General features: G+C 40.7%; 1 protein-coding gene across 1 annotated transcript in view; it reads right to left on the bottom strand.

The window, feature by feature from the left end:
- The window catches only part of limk1a (LIM domain kinase 1a), a 63,675-nt gene that overhangs the window by 23,263 nt on the left and 25,479 nt on the right, over positions 1 to 14,933 (bottom strand). Inside the window, exon 3 of the mRNA XM_022211530.2 lies at positions 10,001 to 10,139. Coding sequence (XP_022067222.2) covers positions 10,001 to 10,139 — 139 coding nt within the window. The remainder of the gene's footprint in view (positions 1 to 10,000; positions 10,140 to 14,933) is intronic.

Below are 14,933 nucleotides of genomic sequence, written 5' to 3'. Positions count from 1 at the left end.
TTTTCTGGACCGCTAAAGGGAAAGGAGGAAGCGATCCAATGCAGCTACTTGCTTTTGTGGGTAGGAGAAAGAGGCCGTGATATTTTTAACACTTGGACATTGACCGCAGATGAAGCTAATAAGCTATTACGGGCGCTTTGAAGAGTACCTCATGCCTAAAACTAACACAATTTTTGCAAGGTACAAGTTCAATGACAGACTGTAAGGCGAAGGAGAGTCTTTTGAGCATTTCGTTACTGAGCTAAAGCTACTTGTGAAGCAATGCGGCTATGCTAATAGTGACGAGATGGTGTGTGATAGGATCGTATTTGCCACTAACTCACCTCATGTGAGAGAGAAGCTGTTAAATCAAGGCTCAGACCTTTAATTCCAGCTCATGATCCTTTACTGCATGGGTTTCCTGTTTTCCTCTCTATCCTTGGCGGAGATCTGCACTCTCTGAGTGCTTTTCTAGTTTTATATGTAACAAGAGAAAGTGTCAGAGTGTTTTGAAAAGCGCTAAACAAATAAAATGTATTATTATTTTTATTATTACTGTTAAGATATGACACATAGACATTTGAGTGCAGTTATGGCTTAAAGAATTAGTTAATTTTTTGACAATCATCGGTAATATACCATTTATTTTTCTCTATATATTTATGTCATTTATTACATTACGTATGTCAACAACAATGGGTGTTTGATCAACTATGTCCTTATTGGACAGTCGGGGGGATGGATGCAAATATTCAAATAACTAGCTAATAGTTAATTAAGAGTAACTTCAGATGACAATCAGTAGGATTTCATGGCATAAAGTTGAAGAAAACACAAAAATAAATGCAACATTCAACAGCCAACGTCTTCTGCCTCTTGTACTACTTGGTGTAAACTAGTTACAGTCTTTTGTCTTTCTTTACTTGCGAAGGACAGATGACTTTGTAAAGTCCAAAGCGTAGCCTCCCTGCATGCCTAGAGGTGCCGATCCCTCCCCTCGCTTCAAGCCACTGCTGCAGGACCATCTGAGTGTGCAGATATTAATAGACAAACAGATGCACACTGTTCTCTCTGTGCTGTTCTTGCGTTAACAGACTGCAGATAGAGGCAGCTGGTGGGCCAATCATGATGAAGTTACTGTGGGAGTTATGGAAGCTGTAGGGGAAAACTGGGAAATCCACTCTAGAGGCAACGTGCACGGGAAAGGTCAGCAAGGAGATGACATGACGACAGTTTAGTCTGAATGCCATCATTTTAAATGCTACATATGAGGGTTTTTAATGGTAAAGATGTTTAGATCTTATAACAAGATGCAGTAAAGAGTCTCTGTGGAATATTTGAACATAAAGTGGCATTTTTTTTGCAAGCTTTAATCATTTGGAACTACTGTCTTACAAATGAACAACTTGGTTGATATATATCATATTCATATAGTTGCTGTTAAACATTATCAGTCTGTAATGCTCAGTCCTTTCCTGCTTACCTGTTTCAATGTAGTAGAGTGAGTTTTCTTCCATCCAAAGAATGAAAATAAGCTTCTACTGGGGCTTTAGCTCAGAACCAACATATCACCAACTTGGGACACAGATGGCAACTTGCATTTTTTTCTTGCAATTTATTCTCGATCTGCAACCGATGGCAAAAAATAGTGAGTGTGAAAATAAACTTCTCCTTGAACTCCATCTCCAGGCAGCTGATTGTCTCCCGTTACCACTGTACAGTAGAGGCCTTTATAAATATCTCACAGTCACACGGATAGAGGAATGAAAAACATGACTCAACCTATCAGCAGCAACTTTACCACATGAAGTTCCTCTGAATAAAGGACACGTCATGTTTATAAAGAAGTCTTCTTGTTAACAAGTGAACTCATGAGATTATTATCAGTGGTTTTGACACTGGCTGGTAGGAACAGAAGGTTAACCTTAGCAAACTATAGAGAGGAACTTGGGACTTTTATTTTTGAAATGTCGAGCTTTAAAGCTTTTTTTTTTTGTAAGATTTTGGGGAACTTTTGCCTTTATTATGTATAGGGGAGTGGAGAAAAAGACAGGAAATGTAGAAGAGTAGGGGGTGACATGCAGTAAATGGCCATGGGCTGGATTCAAACCCATGACTGCTGTGTTGGGGACTATAGAGCCCCTGTGCTGAGCTATTTGGGTGCCTGAGCTTTAAAGATTTAAATTGGATGGAGCATTACCACATGAGGACAGTATTCAAGTATTCATTGATAAAAACACTGATGGGAGAGTGTAAACTTTGGGTGGGATGCCCTTCCAAAAGTACAAAGTGTCACAATTAAACAACAAGGCTAGGCAGGCAGTCCAACCAGTCTGTGCTTGAACCAGACAGTAAACACAACCCGGTCTCACGGGGATTCGTGAAACTGTCACGTAAGTTTTAGTTTCGGTTTCTATTTTAGATAACTCCATTATTCAGAAACAGTGGAACAGGCTTTACAGAGTCAGTTGGTTGATTCTGTAACTCTTTTTGTACTTCTCTAAGTTCAAACTGTGGAATCGCTGATACAAAGAGTGAAAATTTGTATCAGTAAATTCACAATCAATAGTGTGCATAGCAGAATAACAATGTGACCATATCTACAATAAAATACTAAAAGCAAAGGTTGAATTCAGTCAAACCTGCTGAAACCCAAAAGCCCACAGCTACACCACTGGGGGGATTTGGTCTGCGGAGGCTGCTGCTTTCGTCACTGTTTCCACACTAGAAGAGGAAACACTAACCAAGTGTCTAAATATGCTTAGCTGAAGGTCGGTGTTGAAAGAATTAGAAAAAAAATACTGATAATAACCTAAAGTGTGAGGTTTCAGTTCCCACAATGATAGTTGAGCTGGGCTGTATGTGATCTTGACTTCTGAACTCCCACAGACAATAAAATGGACAAGACAATTGTAGGCAGTTCAGACACTTCTTCACTCTGACAAAGATCTTTATTCAACTTCACTAATGAGATCAACTGCTGGGAAACACTGTCCCAACCTGAGCAGCAACACCATCTTTATAACAAATATGATTTCACAACACTGATGACAAATGTGTCTGTCTTCACTTAGAAACAAAAACAATCATCAGGAATTGAGAAACTGAAATGTTTTTGGAGTTGGCTGCCAAAGCATTGGAAAGTCCCAGATCTGTACATCACTGTATCAACTCCCACTGGTGTGATGTAGATGTGTGTGATGGGGAATTTGTGAGTTGGTTCTCTTAATAATAACCGCAAACAGTATCTGTACACCACTCATAAAGTTACAGTTTGACACTCAACCAAAACAGTTAAATATAGTTACCCAACTACCTGACTAAAGCTTAAATTTAACCATTTTGATTTAATTTTAAATGATTTTTAAATTAATTTAACAGACATTTAGTGTCATCATAAACACTTTACTACATGGAGCTTCAGATATTTTTAGTAAAGTTAAACTGAAAATGATAACAGCGCACAGTTGGGATGACAATAGGGGTACGGCACATGATGTAACTTCATGTGTTTTTCTGGTTTTCAGAAGTGAACATGCGATGCCAAAAAATCCCAACGATTCATGATGACTTGCGATTTCCAAGAAATGCCTTGGATTCCACCTTCAGCTATTGAAGCACATCTTGTAATTTCAGGAACAAAACAAGACGCTTTAACAAAGAAAGTCCCTAAGTTTTAACATTTGAAACCAGTCATTACAAAACCATTGAAGCGAAGCTTTTTGAAATGATGAAAATGTACAAAACAGCAAATTGATAGCTGGTCTGCTGAGTCAAATCTGATGAACAATAGGAATGTCCCAAGCCCAATTTGTATTTTTAACATATTGGTATCGGCAAGAACTTCATCTTTTTTTGTATCCGCTATCATACATGTTGCAAATTTGAAAAATACACTCTACATACATAAAACATTTTTTCATTTTTAGTTTTTATTGGCAAATCTGCCAATACTGTCCACAAAAACAAACACTTTATATGCCTCTAGGATACAGGGATTCTGTTCTATGTCATGCCGATTTCATTTAATAGAGGTCATTAAGCCTCTTAGAACACTTAGTCATGGTGCCCCTTTACTAGCTAAACCCCCACAACGCTGTTTGCCTCCACAGAAATGCCTGCCTCCTCTGGTCACCACAATATTAAACAGTATAAGGCTCCTCCTGGTGGTACAACCAGGTACTACAGCTATTCTAAAATACTTGAAGTGGGTATCATCACATGCTGAATATTAAGTGACTGGGATTAGATCAGGAACTAAAAAAACTACATCCTTACAAAACAGTAGTGAGACCTGATGGACAAACCGCAACTGAAAAGCTTAAACAGCATCCCTACGAAATCACTGACGTGAAATTAGCATAGCACTGATTCATCATTCTAAGTTCTTAGAAAGAAGCTATTTCTGAATCGTCACTTTGTAATTAAGTTGTAACCTTGATGTACAAACAACAACTAGGTAAGCAGGGCTGTTATTCTCTCCTAACATTTATTCCAATACATGAATTCAAGGCTTATAATTCAGCAGATACAGTGTAATTGAGAGCGCTGTGTCCAACAACATCTGTAACCTTTTAAAACCACAATGCGACATCCGCATTCACTTCCTGTCGCACTTCAGGTGTATGGAGATAAGAAATAAGCAGTTTGCTCTCTTTTTCCATTCTTTGCACAGCTCCGTCAGTCAAATTATTGTTGCTATTACTACTCAGCCTGATCCTGACTTCACCTGTGTTCTGTTACTGAATATTTGGTTAGAAAATGCAGATGGCAAGTTAAAAGCCTACATATGCAAAATATCTCAGCTGAAATAAACACCAGGCATGAACTAACCGTGAGGTCACCCGCTGGTTTCAACGCCGAGAAAATGAAGCCCGGATTTTGCTACTTCCTGGTCGCCATTTTGGATTTTTTGGAGCCAGTGACGTAAAAAGCGTCATCAAACAGACTGGACCGGAGAGCAACTAGGGGCAGGACCAGTCTATGGGCGGGCCAGACTGAGAGCTGAAGACTCTCTTATCCCGCCCACATTTTACCGCAGAGGCTTCTGTTGCTGTCAATCATTCCAGACAAGACTGTCTATCAAGTATAGCCACGCCCCCTGGCTCCGCCAACTTTAACGATTAATTTAAAATTCAGTATTGATTTATCTTAAGATCGGCCACCTGATCTCTCATTTTGACCATGAAAACTAACGGGAAAAAAATCCTGAGCTGTAGAAAATCAGTCTATCAAATTTGATTTTTTCCGGTGATGAATTGGGGTCTATGGAGAAAAAGCTTTTTGGAGCCAACCCTAGCGGACGGCGTGATATTGCAAGTTTTTGACACTTCCGGGTTGGCTTCATTTTTGGAGCCACATGCTACATCCATCTTTATATACAGTCTATGATAAACACATTTTCAACTCTTTGTGTGATTATGTCTAAATCACCGAAAACATCTGCTGCTTTTCCTATTTATTTTTGCTATTTTCGCTCCATGACAACAGCAACCCAAAACATGTAACTACTGTCCACAAAGAGCATTCTTCAGCAACAGAGTCCTTATCTGGTCATCAGTGAGTCAGTGTGGGATTACATGAACACACAGACATAACATTACTCATAGATGCAATAATATTCAAAACAGGGGAAGATGTTTTTTCTTCTGCGTTAAAGAAAACTACTCAACTGGCGTCATAACATCCGACATAATCTTCCTTAAATTATAGAAGGTTGAGTAGAAGGGTGACGGCAGAGCGTTTGAGGTAAAGATAAGCTGTAAGAGCGACAAACAGTAAAAACCAAATCTTCTCCCAAACTCTGGACATCTAACAGGTTCAGGTCGATGTCTGGCTCGACTCCCATTGCCCTCGGCCTCGACTAGTTTGCAGAAATGGACTCTGAACTAAATGTGCCAGCAACTGGGATCACGGCAGATTCATCTATCAGTGGGAGATGTGATGGACGGACATAAGGAGAGGGGGATGAGAGGAAAGAAAATTCAATGACATCAGTTGACTCACTGTTCATCACATAAATCAGTCTGAGTAAAGGTGGGTAGTAAATAACTGAGAACCGTCCTCCAGCTGAATTACCTTCAGTTTGCTCAAGGCTGAAGGTGCTGACATGAGCAGAAGCTGCAGAAGCACACCTGTTAGCAGCTAAATATTCACACAGCAGCAGGCTCAAACTGTAGCAACACACACAGTCTCCTCAAAATAATGTCATAGTGTAAAGCTTAATATTCAGTTAGAACAATGGCCCCATCCACAGGGCAGCTGTGTTACTGACAAAACCACGTCAGAGATTTAAAAAAACACCAAATCATTGGTACTTTCACAATTCATTCATGACTTTGGAAACCACCTACTTTCTCTTTCTGGAGCTTTCATGATATAAAAGTTGAACTAACATAGATGAGAAAGTCCCAAAAATGCCAAATGAGCAAACTTAACGCTCCTGTAGAGTAACTGAGCAGCTTTACCAGCCAGATCATTGTTTTATTACACTGAAGAAATGATTTAACACATTGTGCTGCGATTTGCTCATGGTTTGATACTTTGTCAGCGTATTTATGCTAAATATTAAGCTATGAGGGGGCATCCATTTATGTCTTTATTGGACTGTAGATGCACAGAGAGATGGAGGGGATGACAGGCAACAAAGAAGCCAAACCAGAAAGGCTTTAGGATTTATTATGCTTGAAACAAACTAAGTTGTTTAGCGTGGCTTCTGACTAAAACAATATTGTACATTTCTGCCCAGACTGGTATCACAGTGCCTCCCTCATCTCTGAGCATGTTGATGTGATTGACTGTAAAAGCGTCACACATTTTTTTAGAGTCCCTCATCTAAGGCCTTAATTGTGTTGCCCTCAGTTACACACAAACAAAAAGTGACTTCAATAATTGTGTGACGGATAAACAGAGAGGCAGAGAGGTTCAACGCTGCATGCTTTCTTACATCCACACACTACCATGGCTGTATAATGTTGGCAGTTTGCTGGATTGTTGGTTTTGGAAAATTGCAAAAAAAATTGTCAAATACAGACCAAACTGCTCATTCTAAAGTTCTAAAGGATTCAAAAGGATCTCAAGCTGTAAAATAATCCAGCAGGCACTTTGGTGGCAGCATACTGAGGCATTAAGGTTACAGCACTCACACGGACACGACACTCAGACGTCTATAAGCTCTATATGCAGTAAATACACACAGCCGGGAAACAACCCACATCATGTGGGTTATAAAAAAAATCCAAAGTTTCATTAAAAATCTGACTACAGACTAGAAACTAATCATTTGCTTCAAGGTCTCCTCGTCCACTGTTGTTGGAAATACAGGGCTATTCAAAAAGAATGAACCAATTTCATTATGCAATATTTTAATAAGGAAAAGCAATAGAAAACTCCAGCCAATAAGAGAATTCCTCCCAGACGCACATCAGCATATTACAATCCACTAAGTCGATCGCTGTTATTCGATGACCTTAAACATCAAACAGAAGTTGATTGTGAGTAGAATACTTGTGACTTGGCTGGAGTTTTCTATTGCCTTTCCTTATTAAATATTTCATAATGAAATCGGTTCATTCTCTATGAATAACTCCTCTACCCCTGGGGAAAACTAATAAGTCTAATTTTCAACAATTAAAGCAAAGAAAGGCTCAGTCTGTATGGTGGATGTGGCTCAAGCAGCGGTGATGAAATCTCACGAAACACAATCACAGCTCTTTCTTACTGGATGACCATCAGGTCCATCTGCAGACTCTGACTCATCGCTGCATCACGGAGTGTTTTCACTGACTGAGACAGCAGCTTTTCAGACGCAGCGGCATCAGTGAATTTTAAAAATAGGCTTCTCTGTGAATCTGCGCAGGTGTCAGAGTGACGGTGCAGGACTGGAGAACACGTCTCCTTCTTTTCTTTCTGTCTGTGGTGCAGATGAAGGTAGCCAACCTCGGCCTGCACGTCTCACTGTAATCCAATTGGTCAGGCCATCTTCACAGTTAGAGCCAGATTGGCTGACTGATGTCAAATTTTCTTAAGTGCCGCTGCAGAGACAGTCAATCAGTGACTTTACACTGTAAGAGCAGCAATAAACCAGAGGAGGAGGGAGAAGCAGCGATTCCTCCACCCAATTCACTTCAGAGTCTCAGACGTGCTTCATTAATGAGATTGCACGGCAAAGGGCAACTGTCTGAGGCAGCATAGATGATGAAATACACACACATTCACACAAACATCACGTTCTCCTGGCTGCAGCATCTGACCAGGAGGGAAATGTGTCAGACCAGATAGTTTGTGTGCAAAGGATGACCTCAGTTCTTCACTTTAGCGGACTTCCTCTACCAGAGGACCAGAGACAGTGAGTGAATTATTGATTCGGTCAATAGTCTGGCTTCTGGGTGGCGTTAGAGGCAATTTATCACATCAACTAGCCACTATGCATTTGTAACCACCACAGTTTGAGCATTAAAACTATTTAACAGGGAAGTTTTAAACAGCAACGTAATACTGGGTCTAAAATTAAACATAAAAATAAAACTTCAGTGCTCTTAAAATTACAAGTAAGGTACAAATTGAGAGCATGCCATTTCAAAAAGCACTTTTACACTTTCTAAAATGATTAGTTACTGTTTGGTGTGGATCATTTCCCTGTCATATAACCTTCATGCAAAGTAGACAGGCAGCAGCTTTCCACAATAAGAGCTTCACATATTTCCCCCCACAGCTGAAAAAATTTTCATATCATCTGCAACCACGGCTGATGATTCAAATTCCACCTTACCGGGTAGCATGAACACAATAAGGATTAGCAAAGATCAGCTCTGCAGTTCACCAGAATGTGCGCTCCATAAATAAACTCCACACACTTTTCACATTTCTAAATACATCCTGCAGCTTTTTGCAGAAAGCCAGCAGGTGGGAAAAGTGCATGCAGCAGGGTCAGGGTGCACGGCCAGATTTGAAATTAAAAACTGGTTTAACAACAGACGTGTGGCTCTGAGTATCAAAAATACAGGATATATGGATGAATGATGAATCTGATGATTGTTTCCTGAATTAACAGATTGCTGCATTCTACAACAGTTTTTAAAAGCTTACACTGTCATATGTTCTATTTTGCCTAATACTCCAAAACAGAGAAGCTACGCAGTTTATTATCACAAAAAGAAATGTAAGTTGAAAATTCTCACAACCAATAAGCTGCATCTCAGAACGTTTGGAACTTTAGTAATCGATGGTCAAACTGTGCAAACCAAAACTCAGCCAACATTGTTTTGTGCATCACTTTGGAAATGCCTGCGTGGTACTGCAAACTAAAACTCCTAAAAATGACCTTGTGTTTGTTCTAAGAGGTGTTTTTATGCCAAAATTGCACCGTGAACCACCCAATCAGCACAAACACAGCCTCAGCTAACCGTCTCCAAGCACCTCAGCAGAGATGAGTTCACTTGCAGCCTGGAGATCTCCCAACAGGCACAAAATGAACTCCTACCTAAAGGAAACTGTGCTGCATCTGTATTTTTTTTTGCTATTTTGATATGGCAGGAAAACAGAACCCTGAGGCACAGAAAGAAAACATATTTTCTTACACCGACCGGCATATAATATTAATCAGTTAGCTCAGGCTTTGATTGTGTTATTCCATCACTAATCAACAAATAGGCACAACTCTCCTCTGATATTGGTATCTTGTCTTCTCTATAATGCAGCAGCAGAAGTGGAGTCTATCTGCTTTCCGGCGCTGCGACCACATCTATTGTGCACACGATCCTCTCCTGTATCACAACAACAGCTCTGACTTTCACTGGTGGTCTGTAAGACGACCGGACAAAGCAGCCGCAGGCATCAGGGTCAGTTACAGGTCTGGCACGGATCCTGTGTGCATCTATGTATGTTGGCACACAGCAGCTGGTGGGACAGTAAATGTATGGACTCTCAGAGCGTCGCGGCTCCGAGCTGTAACTCGAGGTTTATCAGCAAACAAAGAGCGCGGGAGGTGATGAGAGGTGAGCGAGCCGACGGATCCTCTTACCATGATGAGGCCGGTGGTGATCGGGTCATTGCAGCCGTGGCACAGCTCCCCAAATTTGGCCCAGTAGTCCTTCTTGCAGAAAAGACGTCCATCTTTTTCATAATACCAGTGGGACAGTGAGGCGCTGCACTCACAACACCTGGAAGAGGAAGAGACAAAAACAGACCAATGAGCACTTAACTAAGACATTTTAATGGTTGCTTAAAGACAAAAATCATGTCACTACTCCTTTATGTCACACTAAACATGACAAAAACACATCCAGACATACAGCAGAAACAAGAGAAAGTCAAATTATAATTTAATAATTAGTTTAGAAACTTATTGTTTTCTCTTCATTTTTTATTTCACAGCACCTAATTCAAAATAACCTATCTGTAAGTCCAAAAATGATGAATTTACAGAGGACAACAGTCTTAAACCCAGTGATTTCTAATTAAAGAAAATAAAGCTGCACATGCTCATATGTTCAAAGATGAAACCAGAACCTATTTTGCCATTTTGCCTAATAAAAGTCCCAAATAATAAACGTAAGTGAGCAGAACAGCATTAGTCTGTCCGTCAATCAGAAGCTCAGACCTCCAGGAACTTTAAAAAGAAGTGAACACCAAACGAAGTTGTTATTATGTTGACAGAACATTTTAAGTGTGATATTGTACTGCGTGCCATAAACCATAGTTTAACTCCCCTAATGACAGCCTGCAGGGCCCCAAATGATAGTTTTCATGGCGATAACAAGTCTCTTTGTAGACATATCACACCCCAGCCAACAGACAAGTGAGATCGCGCTGAAACACACAGCTGAGCATTAGAAAAACAGACAACGGGAAAACACAGACAAAACACACAACACTAGAGCAATCAGCATCAGTCTGTGGAATGCAATTATTATTATTATTATTATCATCAATAAAAGATGACTAGTAACGTCCTTAAGGAAGCTAACAGAGTCATCTAGTTTGTAATCCAGTGTGGTAACTTAGCCAGCTAGGCTATCTAGCTCAAGTTAAACTTCCAAAAAATTTAACTGGGACCTATGTCTTAAATTTTTACCAGCGTTTGTTGAAAATGGCAAAAAAAAAAAAAACTTCTTACACTGGTAAAACCGTGGATGTATTAAATTTACAGGTGGCAGGAATCAGGAAAGGAGAAAAAAAATAAAAATTTGACAACGCACAGCTATTTGTAGCTATTTGTATTTAACTAGGACTCCAGTCTCAACCACCCAGGGGGAAAGTCCTCCATGTAACCAGCTTCACCACAACATGCTGAGCTCACCATGCTTTTATTGCAGTTCATACTATCAGTGAAAAGTCCTGTGATTGGATAACATTTCTCATCATAGTCTAGATTTTCTAAAGTTAGGCCAGGAGAACATGTAGAAGTCTTAGTTTACTCCCAGAACACTTGAATTACAACATACTGAAAGGTTAGTATGGATTTTTCTGTATAATAATGACCAAAAATACTGCCTACCCCAGGCTAAAGATGGTATAAAGTTAAGTAACGCAGAAAATGGCCCTAGATGCTTTGTCCAAAAACAACGTATCCACTTGTTGAAACATAGAAAATTGCCCAGCAGCTACAGTATCATGACGATCAAAAATCAACATCTTTATAGGTTCGTTTTCTTACATAACAGTGCTGTCAAACTTCTGTTAAACTAAAACTAAAATCAATAGTCTGCGGTTGTGATTTTCTGGAAATGGACCTGTGTTGGTGAAATGAGACCGTTTACATCAATATCACCTTTAAAGTGCTGAACTGGCCGATTAGCTAAATCAATCTACGACTTGGCAGACAGTCTGACTCAGCCCAGAAGACATTGTCATTCGCAGATCTCTGTCTGATCTGTCACCAGAGCTCAATCGTGAATCTGCCAGTCTGTCTGAGAGACATCAGATGTTGACAGATTGAAGCACAGATGACAAAGAGATGGAGACAGACAGACGGTGATCACTTTCAAGTTCACGTGTAGATGTGCAAATGACTTAGCACACACTGATGGGCTGATTCTGGTTTTATATTCAAAATAAAACTGGTGAGCAAAGGTTATTTCCTGGTGACTGATGGCAGATGATAAGAGCTACATCAGATGAAAGACGATGATAATCTCAGATGAGTCTGGGGCTTTTGTTGAACACATCATTTGGAGAAACCGGCACCAGAAAACTGGAAAACCCAGGTACTGCTCTACTGATCCTCCTATTGATTTGAGACTGCTTCCCTCTGCACATTTTCAGCTTATAAACACAGTGTCTTCATGTAAGTAAGCACATTTGCTCTGCTTGTGCCCATAAATCAAAATGTGTGCTAATCCCTGTGTGTATGGAACACACAACCGTTCACTGGTGGGGTGGTGCACAGCCGACGTGCTTGCAGGATGGCGTGTGCTTGTTTGTAATCTGTCTAAATCTCTGTGTCTAACATCCATGACTAAGTGAGTGTCTCCACTCCTTCCCAGTGGAACTTCTCTCCATCAGCCAGCCGTCTGGCCTCGTCTCTGCACTGGGCGGCTTAAAACGACATCTGAAAGTATTAAATAGAGAGCATGGCTCCAATGGCTGGAGCACAATAATTCACTTTGTCCCATATCTCATCCCAATTTCCTTCCATTTCCATTACCATGAAATTTTTATCTATTGATTGTAGCGGCTTTGCTGAGTTCTTGGTGTCTGGATTTGGTTTATTCTGGTAAAAACCTGCTATGGTGTCCTGTAGGCTAGTCTTTATGGAGAAACCAAAGATAACAAATTTCATTTGTCAAATAACAAATGACAAAAGTTGGTTTTATATTTAATTAATGGGACTCTTTTATTCTGGTGAATGACAGCCTGAGTTCAAACCAGTGATTTATCATCCTTTTTTCCCCCCAAAGACCTGCAGTTTAATGCAATCAACCGCTGACAGTGCGTATGTAAATTACACCAGTGCATCAGTCTGAAACTCAGCTTGAACCCTGCAGGATCAGAAACACACATAATCAGAGCAGGTTTAAGCCTTAAATGCAAACACCACCACAAAAGATTGAATGTTAAAGTTGAAAAGATTACTTGAAATGTTAAAAAGTATATCAACTGCAATGTTTCCTTTGTCTTGATGGAGCAATTTGCAACTAAACTGATAATCAATTACTGCTTAAAAGAAAAAACTCAAACATTTTCTGGTTCCAGGTTCTCATTTGTGCAGATTGTACTGTTTTCCCATCTCTTAGTTGATGTTAAACTGAATATATTTGTGCTTGGGACTGTGGATCACACAAAATAACATTTAAAAGTGTCAAAAGTAACATGAAGGGCTTGGGTTACCGTTTTCCAATATTTAATAGTCCAAAAAACAGATAACTGATATCCAGAATGATTGAAAACACTTCTCTGCAGTAGAATTGTTCTGCAAAGGTTTAAATTTGATCCAGATCCATGCAGCGGCTTCTTTTTCCTGCAGCTCATCATCACAATACAAAGAATCCTGCTGCTGTTCAACACGTTTGTGGCTGGTTGGTAACAGCTAGTGAGGGACTCATTAATATATTCAGCAGAAGTAGCATCTCTCCATGACTTTGCCCAAGGTCTTGTAACTTCTGAAAACCATCTACACACATGCAGTGTAACCTTGCAGCACATACAGACACACACACACACACACACACACACGCACTCTATTTATTAGACAGACACACTCGGTCTCCCCAGTGTCTGCATGCAGAGCTCCACTGCAGCTCAGCAGATTGTGGCGGAGCTGCTTCAGTATGCAGCGTGTTTGGGTTAGCAGGGGGGGAGGAGGAGACTTGGAAGTGGGTCAAGGCTTTCAGAAGACGTCCGCAGCACCGAGCCAGGAGCCACTCAGCTGTCTTGGCTCTCCGCCGCTCGATAACTGCCTTTCATCGCACACGGACGCTCATCCTGCAGACCCCTGCTGAGGCAAACTCAAACCTGGGTGGGATACGCACAGGTGCATGTTTACAACTACACACAGGAGTGATCCGAAAGCTCTTAAGGTTCAACTACCTCCAGTAAATCTGTCTGTGAGCAGAGCTGGGAGTGGCAGCGGAGTATTAAAGATATGAGTGAATACATTAGTGACTCCCAGATGGAGAATTTCTGCCTTCAGGACAAGAATCTTATCTCAGAGGTAAAGCAGACAAGCAGCACTGGAAAGAAAAAAATATACAGCACCACAATAAAAGTGAATTCCTAGTCTGAGATTGCGGTTAGTGTGCTAAGGTGTATTTGTGGGCTCTTCTTTTGGGCGATTTTGTGCGACTGTGTCTGTGTGTGCAGTGGCAGTGATGTGTAAGAGGATTATCACAGACAGTCTTTGCTATGATGCTCCAAAAATCTAACTGGGTGAAAGCTTAACTGTTTTGCACACTCTGCTAAGCTCTGACACCTTACTGTGCAAAAAACCCCAACACAAATACATGTGAAGCTATGAGGTTTGCAATGAAGACATAATATGGACTGATTGAAGATACAATGATGAAGGACACAAGAAAAATATCAAAGAGACAAAGGAATGCATGCTCAGGCTGCTCAGACACAAATAACTCCTCCAGACAAGTGAAAGGGAGCAGATATGAGACACCATGAAGCCCAGCTGGATCCCTGAGTGCAGGAAGCAGCTAATGACAGAGGAGCTGAGAGGGAGGGAGGGGAGCCAGTAAATCTGCAAGTGTCCCCCCTTCTGCTCCAGTCCCTGAAGGAATTAGCTGCAAGTGTCTCAGCGAGTAATAAATTCCTTTCTCAGGTCAGAAGGAGGCAGCCTTCTCTCCGACCTCTCACCCTCTTCCATCTGAGTCCACAAAAATCTGACTCCTGTTTACAGCGTTCATGTTTACTTAGTGTCTGAAACCCTGTACTCTTAGAGGGCATCTTTAGTCTTCAGGTCAGTGTTTTCCAACCTGACGGTCACTCATGAGATAAATCTAAAGGAG

This window comes from Acanthochromis polyacanthus, chromosome 13 (genome assembly GCF_021347895.1).
Source record: "Acanthochromis polyacanthus isolate Apoly-LR-REF ecotype Palm Island chromosome 13, KAUST_Apoly_ChrSc, whole genome shotgun sequence".
NCBI lineage: Eukaryota > Metazoa > Chordata > Actinopteri > Pomacentridae > Acanthochromis > Acanthochromis polyacanthus.
Note: the sequence above shows the minus strand (reverse complement) of the source record. Positions and strands in the feature narration are given on the sequence as shown.